The 25,449-nt window shown below is 41.2% G+C and overlaps 1 protein-coding gene and 1 long non-coding RNA gene across 3 annotated transcripts in view; one reads left to right on the forward strand and one right to left on the reverse strand.

The window, feature by feature from the left end:
• Positions 1-3,294, reverse strand: part of LOC106082842 (steroid receptor seven-up, isoforms B/C) — an 81,033-nt gene extending 77,739 nt beyond the window's left edge. Inside the window, exon 1 of one of the 2 annotated variants that reach the window (XM_013245571.2) lies at positions 835-3,272. In XM_013245571.2, coding sequence (XP_013101025.1) covers positions 835-1,576 — 742 coding nt within the window. In that variant the 5' untranslated portion in view covers positions 1,577-3,272. Of the gene's footprint in view, positions 1-834 lie in introns of both variants that reach the window. The other variant, XM_013245572.2, reaches the window with a different exon arrangement.
• The window catches only part of LOC106082844 (uncharacterized), a 248,409-nt gene that overhangs the window by 6,006 nt on the left and 216,954 nt on the right, over positions 1-25,449 (forward strand). The gene's annotated exons all lie outside the window — the stretch shown is intronic.

Genomic DNA, 25,449 nt, shown 5'->3' on the forward strand with positions numbered 1-25,449 from the left:
TAAAATTCCCATAAACATTCCATTAGGGAACAGGGGATACTTCTCGCATATAAATGAGTGCTCTCCGATTAAAGTTTAAGTTCAATGATAATGGGCCTCCTTTTTTATGCCTAGTCCGGGCGGCATGTCGCATAGCGACACCACTTGGTAGGGAAGTTTTACCTCACAAATGTTCCCAGCTTTAGTAAGGGCATAAACACCATTGAAATTTACGTTGATTTTCACGCCGGGATTCGAACCCAGACTTTCGGCGGCATAGGCGGACATGCTAACCTCTGCTCTACGGTGTCCTTCGCACAGCCATGGGTAGTTGTGGGACTAGTTGATATCAAAAAAACCGACGGAGGAATATGACTTGAATCACATGCGTGTTGAAGATGTTACAAAAATTTATTTTTTTTTGCAAATATTTTTGTGAGATTTGAAAAGAGAGGCAAATTCCAACCTTTGTAGGTCATTCAAATATAAATTTTGTCAACAACCCTTGGTGCCTGATTCGATAGTATCAACATTTCTAACTGTTTACCAAAGTCATGAGAGAAATCATTGCACAATATGTTATACCAATCGGTTGAATAAAGCGCCCTCTATAGGCGCAATGTATCTTAAAGAATACATTCAGTGTCGGATCGCTTAATTTTGTTAAATTTTGCAAAAAAATTTAACCTTGCCGATAGCATCGATAGGAAAAAATATCATTCGATATGCCGACAACAAATGAAATATCGATAGTAACGATAGTGCCATAGATATTTTGGTACCTATATGCCTAAGCAATAATTTGTATTCTTTTTCTTACGACTACTTTCAAAAAACAAAATTCCTCTCACTTACCTTCGCATGTGAATTGACCATAATGTTTGCCCGAACTTTTATCACCGCACACCACACACTCGATGTTCTGTTTGGGATCGATTTGTGAACCGCTATTGCTGCTCTGCGAATGTGAACTATTGGCCTGTGAACTAGGTGTTGTACTACCCCCATTGGCCGCTGATTGTTGACCCCCATGACCAGCACCACCACCACCGCCGCTACTGCCACCACTACCACTGCCCACCAGACACTGTGATTGAGATCCTTTCATTAGCGAACTCATATCATGGCTGGAGTGTTGATTTGCCGCCGCAGCATGATGGGCTGCGGCACTATTGCTAACATTCATGGCGGATAGATCCTCTTTTATGGTATGGTGGGTGGCGGCGGCGGATTGTTGGTGATTCGTTTGTTGGGCGGCGGAGAGGGCGGATAGATCTTGTTTAATGCCCACCGATTGGTGGCTGGCCACACTGGACGGTGTTGTGCCACCGCCGGTGCCCACCGAACCGGCATTGGTATTTTGTGCACCGGCCAAAGAGCCCGGACCGGCGGAGGCATGTAAATGGCCACCCAAATTGGGATCATGCCAGGCCGTGGGCGGTGGTACACCCAAAGCCATGGAACGTGGCAGGCCTAGGTCAAAAGCGGATAGTTCAGCTCCGGACTGGGGTCGGTGATTGAAGAAACCCGGCGCTGTAGAGGGTGAAGCACACATAACGCCGCCTCCATAGACACTTAGAGAGTTGTGTGTGATCATTTTGGCGGCCGTTGGTGTACAGGCGTTATTGTAGGTAGAATGCACTTTGGGAAAATTTTGCGAAAAAGCCGTGGCCTCCTCAGGGGACAACGGTCTTTAAGTTGAGGAATGGAGGAATTTTGAAATAAAAAATTTCAGTTTTTCTTTTTTCGGCGTTATGATGAAAATCCAATATTTTTCAGTAGTTTCACTTTCTTGTTGTTGTTATAGCAATAACACTGATTTTTTTTTGTAATTTTTTTCAAATTCTTTTAAAGAAATTTTGATATTTCTTTGGTTTGCTGATTTCTTGGCATTTCTTTTACTGCACTTTTCTTCTTTTTTCAAACATTAACACTTTGGAATAATTCTTAAAATTTTTTTTCTCATTTCTTTCAAAAGCACTTTGAAAATTTTCGGAATTTTTTTTTTTTTTTTGCTACAATTTCTTATATATTTTTTTCATAAGATTTCCTTTTTAAGAAATTGGTTGATTTTTTTCTTTTCTTGTATATTCCTTTTTCAATTTTTTTATGCTTCTCTTTAATTGTGTAAAAAATTTTAAATTATATTCTTTTTTGTGATCTTTCTTTTTTATTTCCAAGTTTTATTTTTTCTTTATTTTTGTTTGTTATTATGTTCGTTTGTCAGAAAATGCGCGTCATGCGAGCAGCGAAAATCTCAGCTGTTTTCGTAAGGCCTCTTAGAGCCTGACTGACAAAACATTCGTGGCAAAAGGTACACGACCCGACCCGACTCGACCATTTCGACCTAACGACACATCACACAAATCTCTCTCATTCCACCACTCAAATCCCACAGATACACTACATGGGTTGCCCATGGAGCAGTCCAAGCAACACTGCTGCTGCTGCTTGTGCTTAATAACGGTATGTGTGTGTGTGCGTGTGTGTGTTTGGCATAAAACCACCCCGTTTCATTGGCTCTCTCTCTTTCTTTCAGTTTCTCTTTGGCTTGCTTACTGCCATCTATCTTTCTCTTTTTCTCCAACAGTTCATTGGGGGCTTGTACTCATTGGCATTGCTTAAGTAGGCATGTAGGCGAGTGTGTGTGTGTGTGTGTGTGCGTTTCTTGCGATTAGTTGTTGTTGCTAGTGTTAGTGTGGCTCTGACTCTCTGAATGAGTGGTGGCGGGGCAAGACCTTAAAATGTGTTTTGTTTGCACTTTTGAGTCAAAACTCTTGTTGAAAAACAAACTAAAGCATTTAGCAGAGATATCAGAGTAGCATGTATCTCCTCGTCTGTGTGTGTGTGTATATGTGTATAACTGTGTGCCTTGGTGCTGCTCAACCTGAACAGATACTTTGCTCTTTTGGTGCTCTTGCTTGGCTCCCAACATCATTGGGTCGCTTACTGCTTGGTGTACGGCGGCTGTTGTCGCTGTTGCATATTTAACGAAAGAAAGAAACCTCCTCGTAAAAACGCTCATTTGTTTCTTCATCTCCCGGTATGGCAGACACACACTCTCACTGCCATTAGAAAGATAGATACTCTGTTCGAGCTATAGGTCTGCTCGCCTGCCTGCCCATGACTTGACTAACGTTGATTTTTTCTTATTAGTTCGTTGGCTGCTGCTGACAGTTGGCCCCCGTTTTTTCTCGTATCTTGCGAGTTAAGTAGATAAGGTCTGTGTTTTTTTTTCAATGGGATTTTTGTTGCTTCTAACGTTGCTTGCTTGAATCGCCACATTTGTTTAGTTAGCCACCTTGGTTTTTTCCATATTTTTTTTTTCTTAAAGTTGTTATCTTAAATTTAACATTTTCTAGTTGGTTGGTTGGTTGGATTTTTCGGACTATCTGGTTAAAATCCCTCCCCATTTTTTTTGTTGATCTGTTAGTTTTTTTGGTAACATTTTTGTTCGCATTGCTGAAATTGGAAAAAAGTGTTTGTCGTCATTTGGTTGGCTAATTAGAATGCACATATCCCAAGCAACTTAACATGGGGGTGTGGGTTCCCTCTCAACTCCCATCTTAAAGTGATGAGGGATATGGCAGTAGTCTGGGAGTTTGAAATCCTTAATTTCGCTATTGTGATGTGGAAATAAATTTTGCAGTAGGTATATCCATAGGAAATATGAAAAACTTATAAACATACAAACGATTATTCAAGTTTAAATAAAATGTATTGAAATTGAGAAAAGAAAAACCATTTCTAAATTTCCCACAAGAACCATTACTATAGGCTTTGGCTGAAAAATATCGATTCTTAAAACTTTGAGCTCCACAAAAGTGAATAATTTTGGAATCTAACTTGCAAAAACAGTGCAGAGGTTAGCGTGTCCGCCTATGACGAGAACATCAGGAACAAATTTTCAGCGGTGGTTATCCCCTCCTAATGCTGGCGACATGTGTGGGGTACCATGCCATATAAAAACTTCTCCCCAAAGAGGTGTCGGCAAATTTGCATTTGCAGTAGTAATTTGTAGTTGTTAGCGATTTGTGTTACACTTTAATCTGGTCCAAAAGCCCCTGAAATTTGAGTCCTTATCTGACTATTGGTGTGTCCCCTATTTGCAGCAAAATGATGGCTGGGGTTTAAAGCCAAATAACTGAGAGGGAATGTAAACTCATTGTTGAGTCATATTCTTAAGCGGTTGTAGTGTCCCACAGAGCTAAAGAACCACTCCTCACGAAGATGTGTCCAACTGTTTGCTGCGTCTTAACCCATTAAAGATAATGCGTAGACAAAAACCCAAAAATGGAGCTCAATTTATACCCTCCACCCTAATACGCAATGCAAATTTAGCCCATTTACATTTCACTAAGCAACAGGCAAACTTCTCATATATCAGTGAGTGCAGTCCGATTCAAGTTTAAGCTCAATGACAAGGGGTCTCCTTTTTAAATCCCAGTCTGAACGGCGTGCCGCAATGCGACTCCTCTTTGGAGAGAAGTTTGTACGTGACATAGTACCTCACAAATGTTGCCCGCATTAGGTGGTTCTCCCACCGGTGAAAATTTTTTCTGTTGGTCTCGCCAGGATTTGAACCCAGTCGTTCAGTGTCACAGGCGGACATGCCAACCTCTGAGCTACGGTGGCCTCCTAACCTTTCGCCCTCCCTGACCACCTAATCTCCCTCCCTGACCACCTAATCTCCCTCCCTGACCACCTAATCTCCCTCACTGACCACCTAATCTCCCTCCCTGACCACCTAATCTCCCTCCCTGACCACCTAATCTCCCTCCCACCCTACGATGGGGGTATACTAATTTCGTCATTGGTCTTGAAATTTCAAGAACATCTAGCCACAAATGGCTAAATGGACCGTCCGTCTGTCTATCTGTCGAAACCACGCTATCTTTGGAAAGAGGAGGTCAGATTAGGTTGAAAAGAGGGTGCAGATATTAATCTGCCCCATGCCACTATTGACATAGACCTAAGCCAGTAATCGGCTTGTTGTGCGCTCTAAAAACTAAAAAGTTGGGAATTCTGTGGTACTTACAAAATCCTTAATTGTTTTCCATGTCACGCCCCTAAGTTGGTTCATATCTGGTATTGTGTCCCCACTTAGGTGCCCCGGTATCTGTTAGACGCGAAAGCCGGGCAGTGACAAAGGAAATGCTCCAACGTCTCATCATCTTCCCCGCATGCTATCATTTGCCGTACCGATTTTACATAAGTGAGCTCGTAGTCCTATGTATCCCGTTATGATACCAATAGCTATACTAACCTCCTTCTTACTTCCTTTCAGTAATAGACTGGTTTTCCCACCATCTGCGGATTTTCGCCGACCTACCTACCGTTTCGCTGTTCCACAGGGTTGCATACGCATTCATTACCCATGCTTTTAACTCGGACTGCGTCGACCCGAAAGGCTTCGGGTTTACCAAGTTTATTGACGGCAGTCCTCCGGCCTTCACCGCCAAATCGTCTGCCCTTGCATTCCCCCTTAATCTTAGAATGGTTCAAATCGGTACATAACCTGATTTAGCTGCCATATAAACCGATCTGGGGTCTGGAATTCTTGACCCACTAGAGGGTGAAATTCTCGTCCGTTTTGGTTGAAACTTTTCATGACGTGTTTCGTTATGACTTTCAACAACTGTGATAAGTATGGTTCAAATCGGTCCATAACCTGATTTAGCTGCCATATAAACCGATCTGGGGTCTTGACTTTTTGAGCCACTAGAGGGTGCAATTCTCGTCCGTTTTGGTTGCAACTTTTCATGACGTATTTCGTTATGATTTTAAGAGAGATTCCGGGAAAAGAACTTTTTTAAGTTTTTACTGCTCCTAATAACTTTCCATAATGTCCATGTCTTGCATAGTCGCTTCCTGTCTTAATTATTTAGTTCATAACCCTTCGGCTCCATCAGCCGGGTAACTGCTACGAATATTAAAAGTATCATACTGTAAGCCGCGCCCCGTCTAAGACCTGCTAAACCATTTGAAGAGTTTCTTTCCCACTTCAACTAAAAAAATGTAAGTCAGCTATCGTCATCCTGCAAAGTCGAACTAATATTGCGGGGATGCCATAACTTTAAACGCCCCTGAAAGGGCTGTCAAAAAGGGATTTTTAGTTGACATTTGAACATTTTCCAGGAAGTGTGAATGTCTGATCTATCGTAGATTTATCAGGTCTTTATCTGCATGCAGGTCTATAGCTGCAACTGCCCATGACCATTCCGTTAAAGAACAGGGCCAAACTTCTCACACATTAATGAGTGCTGTCCGATTCAAGTTTTAGGTCAATGATAAGAGACCCGCCGAGCCCTAACAGCGGGCTGCAGTGCCACACCAGTTAGGATAGAAGTTTTTATATGTCATACTTCCTCACAAATGTCGCCAGCGTTAGGATGGGATAACCACCGCTGAAAATTTTTTCTGATATCCAGATCCAGATTGGTAGCTCCGGTACCAATGCTGGTGACATCATTGGATCGTACTTCTTCAAAGATGATGCGATTCGTAATGTAAATGTGAATGGTGAGCACGTAAATAAACAGAATTGGCCATTTTGGAGTGAAGATCAGTCTGAAGCATTGTGAAGAGCTACTAATGCATCCAGATTGGTAGCTCCGGTGCCAATGCTGGTGACATCATTGGACCGTACTTCTTCAAAGATGATGCGAATCGTAACGTAAATGTGAATGGTGAGCACGTAAATAAGCAGAATTGGCCATTTTGGAGTGAAGATCAGTCTGAAGCATTGCAAGAGCCACCAATCCATCCAGATTGGTAGCTCCGGTGCCAATGCTGGTGACATCATTGGACCGTACTTCTTCAAAGATGATGCGATTCGTAACGAAAATGTGAATGGTGAGCACGTAAAAAAGCAGAATTGGCCATTGTAGAGTGAAGATCAGTCTGAAGCATTGCAAGAGCTACCAATGCATCCAGATTGGTAGCTCCGGCCCCAATGCTGGTGACATCATTGGACCGTACTTCTTCAAAGATGATGCGAATCGTAACGTAAATGTGAATGGTGAGCACGTAAATAAACAGAATTGGCCATTTTGGAGTGAAGATCAGTCTGAAGCATTGCAAGAGCTACCAATGCATCCAGATTGGTAGCTCCGGTGCCAATGCTGGTGACATCATTGGACCGTACTTCTTCAAAGATGATGCGAATCGTAACGTAAATGTGAATGGTGAGCACGTAAATAAACAGAATTGGCCATTTTGGAGTGAAGATCAGTCTGAAGCATTGCAAGAGCTACCAATGCATCCAGATTGGTAGCTCCGGTGCCAATGCTGGTGACATCATTGGACCGTACTTCTTCAAAGATGATGCGAATCGTAACGTAAATGTGAATGGTGAGCGCTTCTTTTTTTTTGCCCAAAATACAAGAGCTTGATTTGCATGGCATGTGGTTTCAACAAGACGGTGCCACATGCCACACAGCATGCGTAACAATGGACTTATTGAGAGGCGAGATCGATGAACATTTTATTTCACGTTCGGGACCGCCTAGATCATGCGATTTAACGCCTTTGGACTATTTTTTGTAGGGCTATGTTAAAGTTCGTGCCTATACAGACAAGCCCGTTTCAATTGACGTCTTGGAAGACAACATTGAAGTATTTATTCGTGAAATACCGGTCGAAATATTGGGAAGAGTATGCCGAAATAGGACTAAGCGGATGGACCATTTGAGGGACAGTCACGTTCAACATTTGCATGAAATAATCTTCAAACATTAAATTATATGAACCATACTATCGACTCAAATACAGATTTCATGAATTTTTCGGAATTTTATATGTGAATTTTTTTGGAAAACTGTTCTATAGCTCTAAAAAAATCTCCCTTTATTGGTTTTTCAAGCCAGTTTACGCAGAAGATCTGATTCATACGCCTCATCAACGTGACGGCTCCGGTTTTATATTGGTCAGTTGGTAACCCATCGTCTCCTGCAGCCTTGTTGTTCTTCAGTCAGATTCTTGCTACGGTTGCCCATGCTGACTCGAGGTCATAGGGAACTCTTTTCGGGGTATCCTCGTTGCCATCACTATCGGATACCAGCAGCTGGCTGAAACAAGAGCTAATTTGTGTAAGTTTTTAGTAGGAAAAAATCAGTGTTTATCAAGGATTGAGTTTGGCCCAAATTGGAAAGTTTTTGCTTGTTGTATACAATCGATTTGAAACTACACTTTTTTACTTATTCACTTCATATACTAACTGTGAGGTCAATTTCTATCGTTTGAAAATAATATTCATCATGATCGACAATTTCTTTTTTCACAACTTTAATTTCTGTTTAATTTTTTTCTTTTAATTGGCGTTATTTCGTAAGACTCCTGTTTAAACATTCAATTAGTTGTGGCTTTAAAGCGTTAACGAGATCGTTAATTTCTAATGTTAAATATGAACTCGCTCATTTTTAAATACGCCCCGTTGTCGTCAGCTTGTCGTAAAATAACCGCAAAGTCAATCACATGGCAAGTAATTAATAGATGAGACAGACAGACAGACAATTTTGAACCAACATGAGGTAGCAATTATATGCATTATCGATTGCATATAACATGATTATTAAAGTTCATATGAATAGAGTTATTATTTTAAGGTTGTAAAGTTGGCTCTAAGTCTATTGAAATCCAAGTAAATGACTAAAACGGTCAAAGACTTGACTGATTTCTTTCGAAATCTAATGTCGTTCAATTAGCTGCTTGTGCTAATTTCTTATCATTACCAGAGTATTTCAAGTGTAGAGGTCAATGTAAGCAATGTAAATTAGAAAAACGAGATGGAAATCAATTGGGGATCTACTAAAAATTTTTTGTCGTGTAATTGTCCATTAGCGTTTGAGGGGGAGAGTAAATTGTGTGTGGTTTTTGTTAGACATCTAAGAGACGTTCATTAATTTCTAATGTTAGTTAGAACCGATGAGTTGCTAGCTGAATTATTTAGTATTAAAGGCATTACTCGGTGATGCGTATGCATCAGCTAACTTTAGCTTAAGGCCTTAGGAGCCAGAGCTTGCTTTTATATTGGGTTGCCCAAAAAGTAATTGCGGATTTTTTAAAAGAAATTAAATGCATTTTTAATAAAACTTAGAATGAACTTTAATCAAATATACTTTTTTTACAATTTTTTTCTAAAGCAAGCTAAAAGTATCAGCTGATAACTGACAGAAGAAAGAATGCAATTACAGAGTCACAAGATGTGAAAAAATTTGTCAACGCCGACTATATGAAAAATCCGCAATAACTTTTTGGGCAACCCAATATAACTGTTACTTTACTTTAATTGGCTATGACAGAATATTTGTTCCACTAGCCGAACGTTGAATAGCGTTCCAAGCGCCTCGATCTTCTGCGCTCATTCTAAAATCTCTGACACCAAGTTTCGAGGTGTCTCCCACAGCTTGATCTTTCCATCGGGCTTGAGTGTAGGACCGTTTTTGCCTTCAAAAGACTTCTTTGCTGGAGCTTCTTCATCCATTCTGACAAAATGACCTAGGCAACGCAGCCGTTGTATTTTGATGCGTCTAACTATGTTATAGTCGTCATACAACTCGTACAGCTCGTGGTTCACACGTCGCCTATATTGTTCCTTAACGCAAACTGGTCCATATATTTTACGAAGAATCTTTCTCTCAAATACTCCAAAAACTGCCTCATCTGCTTTCACAAGGACCCATGCTTCCGAACCATATAACCCCACGGGTAGTATCAGTGTCTTGTATAGTGTAATCTTCGTCTGTCGAGAGGTGGCCTTGTTTCTAAACTGCTTACTTAATTCAAAGTAGCATCTGTTTGCCAGTATTATTCTTCGCTTAATCTCAAAGCTTCGTTTCGGTTACGGCGGTGCCGAGGTACATAAAGCTACGAACTGTCCCAAAGTTGTGGTTCCCAACTTTCTGCATTTTCTTTATCTGCTCGGTTGTGCAAGGCTTTTTGGGAGTTGCAACCATCCATATCGTCTTATCTCCATTTACTGCCAGACCCATTTTCACTGACTCTCTTTCGATTCTTTCAAAGGCTGCAGTTACTACTTCCGTTGACCGACCTATGATATCGATGTCGTCGGCATAGGCGAGTAGCATGTATTCTTTTGTGATTAGAGTGCCATAACTATTCACATCTGCATCTCGTATAATCTTCTCCAGCAGGATATTAAAGAGATCACATGATAGGCTGTCTCCTTGTCTGAAACCTCATTCGGAGAGATTCTTTCCTATTCTTACTGAGGAACGCGTATCAGCAAGTGTCATCCTGCAGAGTCTTATTAATTTTGCAGGGATACCAAAGTCAGACATGGCTTGAAATACCTTTGAACGTAAAGGAATATCGAAGGCGGTTTTGCAGTCAACAATGCGATGGTAGGTGTTGATTTGTCCTTCTCGGGTCTTTTCCAGGATTAGCATTGCAAGTTCTAAAGCCGCATTGATAGGGCCCATTTATCTCATTGACTTTCGGTTTTAATATTTCACACAGTACGCTCGAGAGTATATTGTATGCGATGGGGAGGAGACTTATTCCTCTGTAGTTGGCATATTCCGTCTTGTCTCCTTTCTTGTGTACGGGACATAGTATGCTGATGTTCTAATCATCGGGTATGCGTTCTTCTAGCCAGATTGCGCAGATAAGCTGATGCGTACGCCTTATCAGCGTGTCGCCTCCGGTCTTAAATAGTTCAGGGGGTTAACCCGTCGGCTCCTGCTGCCTTGTTGTTCTTTAGTCGGGTCACTGCTAGTTGGACCTCATTCTGACTAGGAGGTAAACATTCTATACCATTATCATTGATTGGTTCTGTGGTATCCTCTTCCCCTCCAACGTCGGACACTAGAAGTTGGGTAAAATGTTCTTTTCATATCATCAGCATGCTACCTGTGTCAGTTACCAGATTTTCTTCTTTGTCTCTGCAGGAGGATGTGCCTGCACCAAAGCCATCGGTTTGGCGCAGTGTGAATATCTGATCTAGGGTGGATTTACCAGGTCTAAAGCCGCATAGATAGGCCCCCATTATCTCATTGACTTTAGGTTTTAATCTTTCACACAGTACGCTCGAGAGTATCTTGTGTGTGATGGTGAGGAGACTTATTCCTCTGTAGTTGGCATATTCCGTCTTGTCTCCTTTCTTGTGTACGGGACATAGTATGTTGAGGTTCCAATCATTGGGTATGCGTTCTTCTAGCCAGATTGAGCAGATAAGCTGATGCATATGCCTTATCAGCGTGTCGCCTCCGGTTTTAAATAGTTCAGGGGGTTAACCCGTCGGCTCCTACTGCCTTGTTGTTTTTTAGTCAGGTCACTGCTACTTGGACCTCATTTTGACTAGGAGGTAAACATTCTATACCATCATCAGGGATTGGTTCTGCGGTATCCTCTTTGCCGCAAACGTCGGACACTAGCAGTTGGGCATATCTTCAGCATGTTATCTGTGTCAGTTACCAGATGTCCTTCTTTGTCTCTGCAGGAGGATGTACCTGCACCAATGCCATCGGTTTGATGTTTAATTCTTTGGTAGAATTTCCGGACTTCATTCTGACTCCTGTACATCTCCATTCGCTCACACTCACGTCTTTCCATTTCCTTTTTCTTTCTGCGGAATAGACGTTTCTCCTCTCTCCCGATACCTCTCCTTCATCTGGCGCATTGCTACTGATTGCAGGGTTGCTCTATATGCCGCATTCTTGGCTTGAGTAGCATCTCGACACTCTTGGTTGTACCATGGGTTTCTTGGAGGACGCTTCCGTTACCCAATTACCGATTTCGCGGCATTTTCCATGGAGTGGGCAATAGTTTGCCTCTGCGCCATTATATCATCGAAACAAGGAGTGCTTTCATCAAGCAGTTGGGTCAGTCGAGTGGAGTTTGCCGCCACCATTTGTTGTGTTTGCAGCTTTTCAATGTCCTGCTTCTGTGCAGTGTCAGATCGTACTTTCCTCGCCATGTTCAAACGGGTGCGAACCTTTGCTGCAACAAGGTAATGATACGAATCTATATTCGCCCTTTGCTCACACTTGGCCCTAATTTGAATACCAGATTCTCTACTTTCCTTAATCACATATCAATATACCCTCCACCATAGGATGGGGGTATACTAACCAAGTCATTCTGTTTGTAACACATCAAAGTATTGGTCTTAGACCCCATAAGGTCTGAATATTCTTAGTCGTCATGCCATTTTAAGGCGATTCATCCATGTCCGTCCGTCTGTCCATCCAACTGTCCGTCTGTCTATCTGTCTGTCTTTCGAAAGCACGCCAACTTTCGAAGGAGTAAAGCTAGGCCCTTGAAATATTGCACATATACTTCCCATTTGGGTAGGTCGGTTAGGATTGTAAATGGGCGATATTGGTCCAGGTTTTGATATGATTAGGTAAGGTCGAAAAGAGGGTGCAGATATTAATCCACCCCATGCCACTATGGACATACACCGAAGCCTGTAATCGGTTTATTGCGCGCTCTAAATACAAAAAAGTAACCTGGAATAAAAAAAAACCAAGTTAGGAATTCCGTGTTACTTACAACATCCTTAATTGTTGTCCATGCCACTTCCCTAAGTTGGTTCATGTCTGGTATAGTGTCCTCACCTAAGTGCCGGTATCTGCTAGACGCGAAAGCCGGGCAATGACAAAGGAAATGCGCGCTTCTAAATAGCTTGTATTTCTGACGTACAGGAATCGGAAGAGCGATTACCGATAAACACACAACGTGAAAGAATCAATAGAACAGCCACACAACCCACATTTTGACGATGTTCAAGGGAAACAATAGAGTTGGATACTATACCATCTCCAATTAAAAACAAACGTCCGCCTCTGGAAACGGTCAAGCAGCTCCAAGGATGATTTTGCCTGCATTAAAATCTACTCTGTTCATTCGAACCCACTCAGAAATGGCCAGCAAATCCTGGCAGAGTGTTACGTCCATAATCCGTCTCCTGAATTCAATCTCTCGAAGACTCGGCCTACGGTCGAATGAAAATGACTGACAGAGGTTGCTGTCATCCGCGCACGAGTAGATCGCATTCGAAGTTAGACCCAGTAGATCGTCAATGAAAATAAGAATAGGAGAGGGAGAAAGGACAGAGCCTTGTGGTACTCCTGCGGTCAATCTATATTCGTCAGATGAGAACCCATCTACAACAACTCTTATAGTGCGATCTCTGAGAAAATTCTTTATAAATCGAGCAAAGTTATTACCTACACCAAAAACGACAAGCTTTGAAAGGAGTGCACCGTGCCAGACCCTATCAAATGCCTTGACGATATCCGACAAGGTTTGATAGGAGTGCACCGTGCCAGACCCTAACAAATGCCTTCGCACTTACTCTCACCGAACTGGTAAATACAGCAATTCCAACGTTCAGACAGGTATGCCATCATTCGGCGGAACCCATATTGTGGGTCGCTAAGAAGACCATTGAACTCTAAGTATCCCACAAGATGGTAATTGACCATGCTCTCCATAAACTTGGAAAGCGCGGAGCATATCGCTATTGGTCGGTACTACGCAGGGTCGGTTGCCTCGCCCTTTTGGGGGATATGCTGCACACAATCTTTCAACGCGTCGGGAAAAACCCGCACGGTAAGCAAGGTTGAAAAGATTGACTAAAGGACGAGCGAGCGTCGAAGAACATTTGCATAAAACAAGTGACGATATGCCATCCGGACCCGGGGATTTATTTACGTCGACATCTGCAAGAACTCTTTCGACTCCACGTGTTCGAAAATATATCTGAGGCATGGAACTAGATACGTCTTCCATAACGGGGAGTGGTTGATCGCTTTCCGAAAGGGAAGAATTTCCCGCAAACATCGCTAGTACGGTCCATATAATTTAATGTTTGAAGACTATTTCATGCAAATGTTGACCGTGGCTACATCTCAAATGGTCCATCCGCTTAGTCCAATTTTGGGATACTCTTTCCAACATTTCGGCCGGTATCTCAATGTTGTCTTCCAATGCGTCAATTGAAGCGGGCTTGTCTGTATGGGCATGAGCTTTAACATCCGCTTCACAATCCCCAGGAATATCTCTGTGGCCCAGCACCCAGAACAGGTGAATTTTGAACTGTTCTGCGACAGTCGAGAGCGGTTTTTGTGTTCAGAAATACGTTCTCCAGAGATTTAATGACTGCCTGGCTGTCTGAGAAAATATATATGCCAATCGTCGCTATGACATTATAGGTGAGCCATTCCACCACTTCCTTAATTGCAAAGATCTCCGCCTGATACACACTGCAGTGGTCGGGTAACATTTTCGATGTGACCAGTTGTAGATCTTTAGAGTACACCCTAAAGCCAACCTACTCATCTAGATTGGAACCATCCGTATAGAAGTCCATGTAAATTCTGTTACCAGGGATATCGTAGTTCCAATCAATTATATCAGGAATAGTGGTACAGTACTTTTTATCAAACAGCAGCTCATGTAGGGTGTAATCCACACTGCCTGGAACATCGGATATTGTATCAAGGATAACACAGTGTCCATAGCCGCCACATGACTAAAGAGAAAGCTCCCATAGTCGCAACAATTTGCCTAGCCACCATAGCCAGAGGCATTAGGTGTAGCATAAAATTCAGTGCATCAGATGGTGTTGTCCTCAGTGCGGCTGTGATGTACAATCAAGCCATCCTTTGGATTCGGTTGGGTATTGAGCAGTAGGAGGACTTTTAAAGCGCCGTCCACCAGACCACAACACCATATAGCATTATGGGTCTGACCACTGCAGTACCCAATGCATGATACGCGTTCTAAACCCCCCACTTTTGCCAGGTGTATAGGGTAAGAGTTGCCTCTATTGTCTTCTCCAAAATGTTGGATTTGAAGTTGAATTTCCTGTCCAACAAAACACCCAAGCATTTTGCGCTTTCTCCTCTCCTCCTCCCAAGGAGACAGGTGCCACTGTAGGCAACTTGTACCTCCTGCTGAAAAGAACTTGTATGGGCTCAAGAACTTAAATCCGGGGATCGGTTTATATGGGGGCTATATCTGTTTATAGACAGATTCGGATCATACTTGTCATGGAAAGTCGTAACACAAGTCTTTGTTCCAAATTTCAGCCAAATCGGATGAGAATTGACCCTTCAAGAAGTCAAATCTGGGGATCGGTTTATATGGGAGCTATATCATGTTCTTGATCGATTGGGATCATATTTGGCGTGGATGTTGGAAGTCGTAACTCAAGTCTTTGTTTCAAATTTCAGCCAAATCGGATAAGAATTGTGGCTTTGAGGGGCTCAAGAAGTCAAATCGTGGAATCAGTTTGTATGGGGGCTAATCCAAATCTGAACCCATATGGCCCATTTGCAATTCCTAACGGCCTTCATCAATGAAAAATATCTGTGCCAAATTTGAAACGCTGTAGAAAACGCTGCAGCCACAAAGTATTTCTCTCGATTTTTAGAAAATATTTTTGAATGTGTCACACAGCGCCAGCATGAGAAAAATGTTTTCAAAAATCGCGAACAGGGGCAAGTTTCTCACATATCAATGAGTGCTGTCCGATTCAAGTTTTAAGCGTGCCACAGTGCACGGGAGAAGTTTTTGCGTGGCACAAATGTCGCCAGCATTAGGATTGGGTAACCACCGCTAAAAAATTTTTCAGATGTTCTCACCAGTATTCGAACCCAGGCTTTCAGCGTCATAGGCGGACATGCTAAGCTCTAAGTTACAGTGACTTTTACCTTCCCTTACTTGTTTTTTTTTTTTAGTTTTCGTGATTTTTTTGACTTAATTTTAAAACATTTTAATTCAAAACCAAAATTATATTTCTATTTGTAAAATTTCATCCATCTGCTCCTTCCCTTAGGTTATAAATTTAAATACCCGTGCTTCAAAACCTAATATGCATGCTTTAATATGCAAACATGTAAAAAATAAACTTCAACAGTTTTCAGCCCATTTCCTATAGACAGTTTTTAAAGTCCATTTAAACATTATTTTTCATTTTCTTTTTTTTTTTTTTTTGTTATTTTAATAACCAACAGCAAGCAACACTCTGCAATAAAATATGATCGGTCGTGCGACCGGTCGTTTGGTCGGTCACAGTCTCTAATACATGTCGTAACATCACACTGGCTACATTGTGCTCACCAAGGCTACTATTTATAAGGCAAAGGCGCAAAAACAAAAAACAAAGTCCTTTATGGTTAATGTCCAGCTAGGACCTGTAACTGGTGCTTTAAGCTGGAACAGTCAAGTGGGGTAGAGGCGGAGGTGTACCACACACAGACTCAAACAAATAGGTACCATCCAAATAGCCGAATGACAAAGAGCACCGAAGAGTAGTATATAAGGCCAAATAGTGCCATGATACTTTGCACTACATTGTTGTACAGCAACAGCAACAACAAGTAGCTGCCAACAATAACGTCAACTTGGATTTGGACCACAACCTCTAACCACACTTTTTTCGCCTTTTCAACTATGTTGGCATAAATTTTTGAGAGGACTTTCGAGGACGACGGAAAGGACATGAAAGAGACAGAGCAAAAGATTGGAGGATAATAAGACAAGAAAAAAGTTGAAAAGTTGGTGTGGTTGTTGTAATTTCTGCTGCAGCTCTGCTGCTTCCATCGTGTTGTTGTTGTGCCATTTGAGGCGCCCTTTTTAAGACAAAGTTTACGCCATTTGGAGCAAACGTACAATTGGATGATGAACGAGTGAGAGTTCGCCTAAGATACATTGGGGTTGGCCTAATGTATTTTATTAACATTCCCCCCATCTCCCTACTCCCACTACTCGGTAGACGACTACCGACCCAAAATCTTTAACAGCCAGCAGCCATGGGAGAGTTGAGGTTGCAGAGGCTGTGTGTGTTTATATGAGCGAGTTTGTTAAATCGTAGTCGTCTCCCCTCTTCTGGCTTTGTTTCCTGTAATGCTATAGCCCGAGAGAGTTACACCACCTCTAAATGGCTTTAACACATTTACCGAGACGCCCCCTTTGACTTTACCCCAGTTGGTAGTGTGTTTTGTTGCTGCTCTTTTTTAAATGGAGCATTTAAGGAAATGCTACAACAAAAACAACACCAACACTGTGTTGTGTTTTGTACGCAAAAAAAAAATGTACTCAACTTTTGAGCAGGTTATTAGGGGTGACATACAAATGCCGGCAAGGTACATCACCCCACAGGCAACCCCTGACACTTTAGTAAGCATAGGAACTTAACAAACAAACATACACACACACGCACACTTTTACTCATAAAATTCCCACCATCTGTGTATTTCAGCTACAAGAATTCAAAGTAGAATTCTCTCTCTTGTTGGATGGAAAAAAACCAATAAGAAAATTTACCTATTATTTTACTTGGCTAGTAACGCATATCTCACTCATTTACCAAACACTCAGTTTCGTTAAGTTTATCTGTACGCACACACAAACAACCGTAGTGAGTATAAAACTCAAAAGAGAAACTCACACATCACTCTCCTACTCAAATTTAATGCTAACGAGTATTCCCAACAAGACCACGCCTTCTTTGTGGCAAATACATCTCCATTAGCTCTCCCATATTCATTCTAATATTCTCTCTTGTTGTGTTGTGTGTTGTGTGCTGTATGGCTATCTGGCTGGCTGGCTGCTTGACTGGGTGATGATGATAAGGCCTTTCTAACCTCTCTCTCTCTTTTGGTATATTAGATGCATATGCTTATCATTAACTGTATCGGAATTTAAGTCAAACATACGCATTCACACTAGCGTATGTCTGTCGGCATGTACATACCTACATACATACTATATCCTACGTACTTACTTGTGTATATATGTATGTATGTATGTATATATGACGACTATTTAGCGCCGCTAGATGTCTCGTTTTGTCTTATAACTCATATGACACAGACAATGCCACCCATTATTTAAAGGAGGACAAAGTGTGATTTTTTGTGTTTTGTTTTTTTTTTTTGCATTGTTGGTCTTGCCGTGAGCGTGGGAGAGAGAGTGGGGAGGCGGGAGGTTGTGTTAGAGCAGCCATACAGCAGATAAAATGAATATAGGTTCAAACATTTATTATTATGATGATTGTGGAATTATTCTTTGGGGGAAATTATCTGTTCCGGTTTATAATTTGGTGTGTTTGCATTTGAATTCATTATAAACTACACCAATGGTAATTAATGGGAACCGTTAAGTAAGTAAATGATCTCAAGTTGACAAAAAAAAATAATTAAGATCCTATATGGCTTATGTAGAAAAATAATAAGCCAGCGGTTGTTCAAAATTTGTAACCTGTAGATTAGGGTGGGCCAATTTACAAAAATAATAAGCCAGCGGTTGTTCAAAATGTGTAGCCTGTAGATTAGGGTGGGCCAATTTGTTAGGGTTAAGAAATACCCAAAAAGTGGTTGTCCACATTCTAATCTAATACGAATTCTAAGTCAAAATGAGCTTTTGGCATTTAACACAAATTCAAATACGACAAAAGTTATACGGAAACGTATGCCAATATAGACCAAGAAAACTAAAAAAGATGTCTCTGCGAAATTTCTAAGCACTAGGCTATGCTAAACTTTGAATCTACCACTCTCCAAATCATTTCTCCAAAATTGTTTTCGGGGTTGCTGACATAAGTGTCACCAAATTCACATTGGTATATGTATCTGTCAAACTAGAAATGACAAAAGTTGCCAATTTGTCCATTAAAATTCGATTAAGGAACAGCAAGGACACTTTTCTCTTACCAAATTTATGCTTAATCATGAGCAAGCTATTTTTTTTGTCGAGTCGGAACGGCTTGCTCAGGAGCTGCACCACTTAGCAACGAGGTTTACACATCTGATTATCTGAGGTCAACACTGGGCAAGTGTCAACAACGCTAGGAGGGCATAACTAGCGCTGAAATTTTTTTCTTGGCGGAATTTGAACCCTTGCGTTCAGCTCAAGGTCGGACATTTAAACTTTTGAGCAACGGTGGTCCCAAAAAGTTTATGGGCCTTAGTGTGATTGCGTTATATGTGGTTGGAAAATCATAACTGGCTTTTGTTGGCGAACTCAAACACCTCAAAGTGTACAAAATGTTTCATTTTCGATCCAAAAATCGTTATAATGGTTATGTTGATACTGGTAGCCAAACCCAAACCCAACCCCAAACAACACCTGAAATGGATCGAAGAATGAAGGCTCGAATTCGTCGAAATCTGAAAATATCCCTTGAAAGGGTACAATATGTATAAAAAAATTAGCTCAAGGTAAAGCAAACAAGTTCCAAAAGGCACATCATTTACTTAAGGTACATGATTCAAAATGTACATGATCTTACCTCAAAGCAAAAATTAGGTTAGAATTTCCATGCAACGTGTTTATTTAACAAAGCACACGTTCGATTTTAAGCCTGAGCTCAAAGTCCTGTGTGTCCCTTTATGATACCAAAAGCTATACTGACCTCCTTCTTGCTTCCTTTCAGTAATAGCCTCGTCTTCTCACGATCTGGATCCGCCCATAGGGTTTTCGCCGTCCTACCGATCGTTTCGCTGTTCCAAAATTTTGCATGCGCATTCGTCACCCACTCCCTCGACTCGGATTGCGTCGACCCGAAAGGTTTCGGGTTAACCAAGTTTATTGACGGCAGTCCTCTTACCTTCACAGCCAAATAGTGTGATTGCGCCCTTTTATTTTCCCTTACTCCGTTATGGCCCGGCACCCAAACGGATGCGGATTTTGCGATCCTCAGAGAAGGCGTTAATCCCCTTCTTACACTGCAAGACTGTTCGTGACCTTACCGTCCTGGTTGTTATTGCTCTTATGACAATTTAACTGTCGGTAAAGATGTTCACACTCGACGTCCTCGCGTTAGCACTACACCACTTCACACATTCCGTGATCGCTCGGATCTTCGCCTGCAGGATCGTATAATGGTCAAGCAGTCTAAAACAAATCTCAGTCCCTGGGTTCTCAATGTAAACCCCCAGGCCCAGGCAAAATCCCGGAACTCTGCGACTAAGATGGGGTGCATACAGAGGGATCTGGGTCTAAGTGTAGTGGGTCTGGCTGGGCAGTTAAACTGGTGACGTGTAACGTGTGGTCCCTGGTCACAATTGGGACATACATCTTGCACGTCGGCATTAGTCCTTGCTCTATAGGAGTTGAGGCGGCTGCATCTGCCGGAACGAGTTGAGCCAGAACTACTCTGGTTTACTGGGGGAGGTCAACTTCTTCAGGTGCATTGGGAGGCGGTCGTTTTCCATGGACTACATTCACCCGGTAGCTATTCACCGCATCTGCTACCGTGTTTGCATTAATGTTGTCTAGACCCGCTTGATATGCCACTTGATCTAGAGGTTTTCTCTTGTAGCGCTGAACCTCACGCTCTAGATCATGTAGAACTACCTAAAGGCTTATGGACGGTGGATATCTGTCCACAAGACGATAATTTGGATAGTCTCTGCGATAACAACGATAACAGACAGCATGTAGTTATGTCTTCGCGCTGGTAGGACCTTTGTCTTCTGATGGAGGTGGTCCAGGGGGCCTGATGCTATGATCGTACAATCGTCCGCATATGATACGATCTCTAGCCGTGTGGAGGGGGTGGAATGGAGGATAGGTAGAGGTTTAACAGTGCAGGAGACATCACCCCGCCTTTGTGTGGTGTTCATGAGAAGCTCAGTTGAGAGCTTTCGCACGGGTCCATAGATTGCAGACAGTGGAATTGAGTGCCATATATAAACATCTGATACGCCTGTGATACCCAATTTGAAAAGGCGTGATATTGACGCCCTTAAATAACAAATCGCATCATGTCCTCGTTGATAAAATTTACGGCAGTACAATTCCTGGCAAACTGGAAAAGTTCCTTGAGCTGCCATTTCAAGCGCCTATAGTATACTATTGGGTTGCCCAAAAAGTAATTGCGGATTTTTCATATAGTCGGCGTTGACAAATTTTTTCACAGCTTGTGTCTCTGTAATTGTGTTCTTTCTTCTGTCAGTTATCAGCTGTTACTTTTAGCTTGCTTTAGAAAAAAAGCGTAAAAAAGTATACTTGATAAAAGTTCATTCTAAGTTTTATTAAAAATGCATTTACTTTCTTTTAAAAAATCCGCAATTACTTTTTGGGCAACCCAATATATTCTTGACTATAGTCAAGACTGGCGAGAAGATAATTTAGACAATAAGAAAAGGTGTTCGTTTAGCCATAATCCTGCACTTCCCCCGCAATTTCAGGGCAGTGCCACAATTGTTGTTCAATCGTCTCTAACTCCTCATTTCCATAAATCCTGGGTTAGTTCTCCTCTCTATGTGTTCAGCGCTTCTATACCCTAGTGAAAATTTTTTAAATCTGCCATCTTGGTGGTTTTATAGAACATCCTTTGTAGCTGATGGGTATTTAAAAAATTTTTAAATTTGTTTGTTTGCTATGCCACTCAAATATAAATAAATTTCTGGTTGAATCAAATTTGCAGAAAATTAAAAATGTCAAGGCGAATCGAACTGTATTCGCCTTTCTTACAAATTTTGACATATCGAGTTCCCAAGAAAGATGCTTTATTCTAGCAATGTAGCGCCGTTGCGCCCAACTTATTACAATTCGCCTTGGGTGCTTTTCTTATCGACAAAAGACCTTTAAATGAAATCATTTTTGTGCGTTTGTGGTTTTTACTTGAATGTCGATATCAGATTCATACTCTACTACATTTCAATAGACCTTTCATTTATCCCAGTTGCCTCACATGTAAATTTTCAGTTTTTTTTTTGGGGGACGGTTCGTACTCTACTCCCTTGCACATATCTCTATATTCCCGTAGACCAACAAGTCGGTTAGAAGCAATCGGGGGATTGGTCCCCCATCACTTAGTCCCAAAAAACGTTTAAATTACTGCTAATGTTGATTCCCTAAAGTGACAAACATATGCGTTTCGAGGTTTTTTGCGGGTTGGACGTCCTTCCAGACATCTTGGGCCAAAATGTATATCTTATTTGTCCTATTCAAGTTTAAATTCATTGATAAAGGTCTCTCTTTGGGGAGAAGTTTTTACATGGCATAGTACCTCACAAATGTCGCCAGTACTCCTACTGGCGGTGAAAATTTTCCCCACCGGTGAAAATTTTTCTGATCTCTTCAGGATTGGAACCCAGGACCTCAGCGACATAGTTGGATATGCTAACCTCGGCCTCCATTCCGTTTGGAACGCTTCGAAACATTGATATTTGTCTCGCACATCAGTGGTCTTTGGACTTGACTCCTTGAAACTCTACAAACCGCAATTGTTATCCCCTTGTGTATTGAAATTTTGCACGAAGCGTTTCATTGCGACTTTAAAGAACCATGTCAGGTTCAAGTTCAAATCGGTCTATAACCTAATATGCCTCCCATATAAACCGATCTTCTGATTTGACGTCTGGAGTCCCAAATTGGACAAAAATGAGGGGTTTGTCCGATTTGTGTAACATTTTTCATGTAGTGTTCTGCTACGACTTTCAACAACCATGTCTAGTACGTTTCAAAACGATATATAACCTGATATAGCTGCCATATAAACCGATATCTCGAATTCACATCTGGAGCCCCTGGTTGCCTCAATTTTTGCCCGGTTTGAGTAAATGTTTTGCATGTGGTGTTCTGTTATGACTTTCAACAATTGTGCCAAGTACGGCTCAAATTGGTATATATGAGGTCTCTCGATTATCCATGTTCGGCTCCTAGAAGCTGTAATTTTTCTTGGTTTGGCAGCAATTTAGTACGTGGAGTAAAATTATGCCCTTCTACTACATTTATTTTGTGTAAATTTTTAGCCGCATCCATGGTGATGGGTTCTCAGGATTCACCCTGACCCAATCCGTAATTTTTATCTGATTTTGTTGATGTTGTGCAAATATTGTTTTGTTATGGCTTCCAACATCCGTTGCAGAATGCTCCAAAACCGCCTTTAATCTGATGTAACTCCCATAATATTGGGTTGCCCAATAAGTAATTGCCGATTTTTCATATAGTCGGCGTTGACAAATTTTTTCACAGCTTGTGACTCTGTAATTGCATTCTTTATTCTCTCAGTTATCAGCTGTTACTTTTAGCTTGCTTTAGAAAAAAAAAGTGTAAAAAAAGTATATTTGATTAAAGTTCATTCTAAGTTTTATTAAAAATGCATTTACTTTCATTTAATAAATCCGCAATTACTTTTTGGGCAACCCAATATAACTCCATCATGGACAACTTCTTTCAATCAAAAGCGTGCTTTACACCGTACTCAATAGTAGTTGAGTATGTAGAGCACCTTTATCATTTTGACAAAGGTGTTGATGAAGATACATGGCGTATCAGGAATCATGATCCACCATGCCAGTCAAAGTGTTTTGAATAACAACACACACTTGCCCAACTTTTATAAGTTCTTTGCTATGCTATTCTTTGAATATAAGGCATTGAATATGATCTCGAGCTGGAATAGATTCCAGAAATCACAAAAATGTCTTATTTTAATTTTACATTAATCGAACTTTCTCTTATACCACAGTTGAATATTTGTGTTAGTGCTAAACATTATCTTGCTCTTATTTACATTTTGCACACTGTACTCATTGGGTGGGTGTTCTTATTCTCTTTAGTTAGTAAGGTTTGCTTTCTGTTTTTATGTGTGTGTGTGTGTGTGTTTTTCACTATTCCTTCCTAGTGGTAGTTCCATTTGAAGCTAATTCATGTAGGTTCTCGTTACCTCTTGTTAGTCATGTGTTCGGTTCTGTTCTGTTCATTTTGGCCATCATATTTTACACTTGGTGTGGTATGTAGAATGGTGAGGCGGTTGTAGCCTCTCCCAGGCATCAGGCTGCCATAGCCACGTTGTTGTTGTTGTTGTTGTTGCTGTTGTGGCAAAACGTAGTTGGCTTTGGCTCTTTCTAACTCGATTCATTGGAAGTTCGCGCATCCGTGCAGCACCTACACCCTTTTGGGTTAAATACTGACAACCCCATGTTAGTGAACCTCGTTGGCTATGTACATACACTTTGCTCTGGTGACGACGTTTCTTGCCATAGCTGTTGCAGCTCTGGCCTCTTAGCTTCTCTAGTTGCTAGTCCAACGAAGTATTGTCGTTAGTGGTGGGCCAAAAAAGAAAAAAGTTTTTGCCAAGCATTTTTTTCCTTCGTTATAGGATATATATATTTTTTTTCTTCTCCTTTTTGTTTTGTAGGTTTCCATTTTGGTTAGTGTAATGGTGTGGCATGTGTAGATGTGTGTGCTTTTTTTCTCTTTAAGGACTAACTGTGTGGGTGGTGGCAGTTAGTTGCTCTCGGTCTATATGGTGTTAAGAGGGGTTTACAGCCTTGCCTCGAGTACATAATGAATTTTATTTGTGTCCTTGTTTTGTTCCCACTTTCTTTTCGCCCCCCTGTTTTGGTGGTCTCTTCTATACAGCACATTGTAATCTTGTCGCTAACACCCTGTGTAGGTTGTAGTAGTAGTGGTTTGTAGGAAAAAAGTGGTAAAGGACTTTTGCTAATGTGTTAAATGGACAGTGTGCCATTAAGATGAAAGAGTGTCATGTGCTCATGAGGTGGTAACTATCACCTAAAGCCGTTAGAATTTTCAATTTGGAACAAAAGTTGGATAGTTTTTTTTTTATGGAAAGATTTCAAGTTTGAAAAGGAAAAGACAAAATAAGCTTAATGACCATAATTAAGTTATCAGTTACAAGAGATATCAAATAAGAGAAAAAATGAAATGTACTCCTAAAAGGTAGGCAAGGGATTCTATATGGCAAATTCCCAGTGCTTGGATATTTTATGGTTATTTACCCAATAATTTATAATTTAAGATATTTTTTTGCCAATCTAAAAAATTTTGAAAATTTCTTATTATACCCTCCACCATAGGATGAGGGTATACTAATTTCGTCATTCTGTTTGTAACTCCTCGAAATATTCGTCTAAGACCCCATAAAGTTTGTATATTCTTGATCGTCATGACATTTTAAGTCGATCTAGCCATGTCCGTCCGCCCGTCCGTCTGTCTGTCTGTCGAAAGCATTCAAACTTTCGAAGGAGTGAAGTTAGCCGCTTGAAATTGTAGATCGATTGGGATTGTAAATGTCCCATATCGGTCCATGTTTTGATATAGCTGTCATATAAACCGATCTTGGGTCTTGAGCTTCTAGTGGGCGCAATTTTTATCCGATTAAGCTGAAATTTTGCACGTATCTTAGAACTGTGCTAATTTTGGTTGAAATCGGTACATAACCTGATATAGCTGTCATATAAACCGATCTGAGGTTTTGACTTCTGGAGCCTCTAGGTGGCCCAATTCCCATCCGATTTAGCTGAAAGTTTACATGACGTGTTTTGTTACGATTTCCAACAACTGTGCTAAGTATGGTTGAAAGCGGTCCGTAACCTGATAGAGCTGCCCTATAAACTGATCTGGGGTCTTGACTTCTTGAGCCTCTAGAGGGCGCAATTTTCATCCGATTTAGTTGAAAATTAGCATGACGTGTTTTATTACGACTTCCAACAACTGTGCTAAGTATGGTTGAAAGCG

Source organism: Stomoxys calcitrans, chromosome 2 (assembly GCF_963082655.1).
Source record: "Stomoxys calcitrans chromosome 2, idStoCalc2.1, whole genome shotgun sequence".
In the NCBI taxonomy this organism is placed as follows: Eukaryota; Metazoa; Arthropoda; class Insecta; order Diptera; family Muscidae; genus Stomoxys; species Stomoxys calcitrans.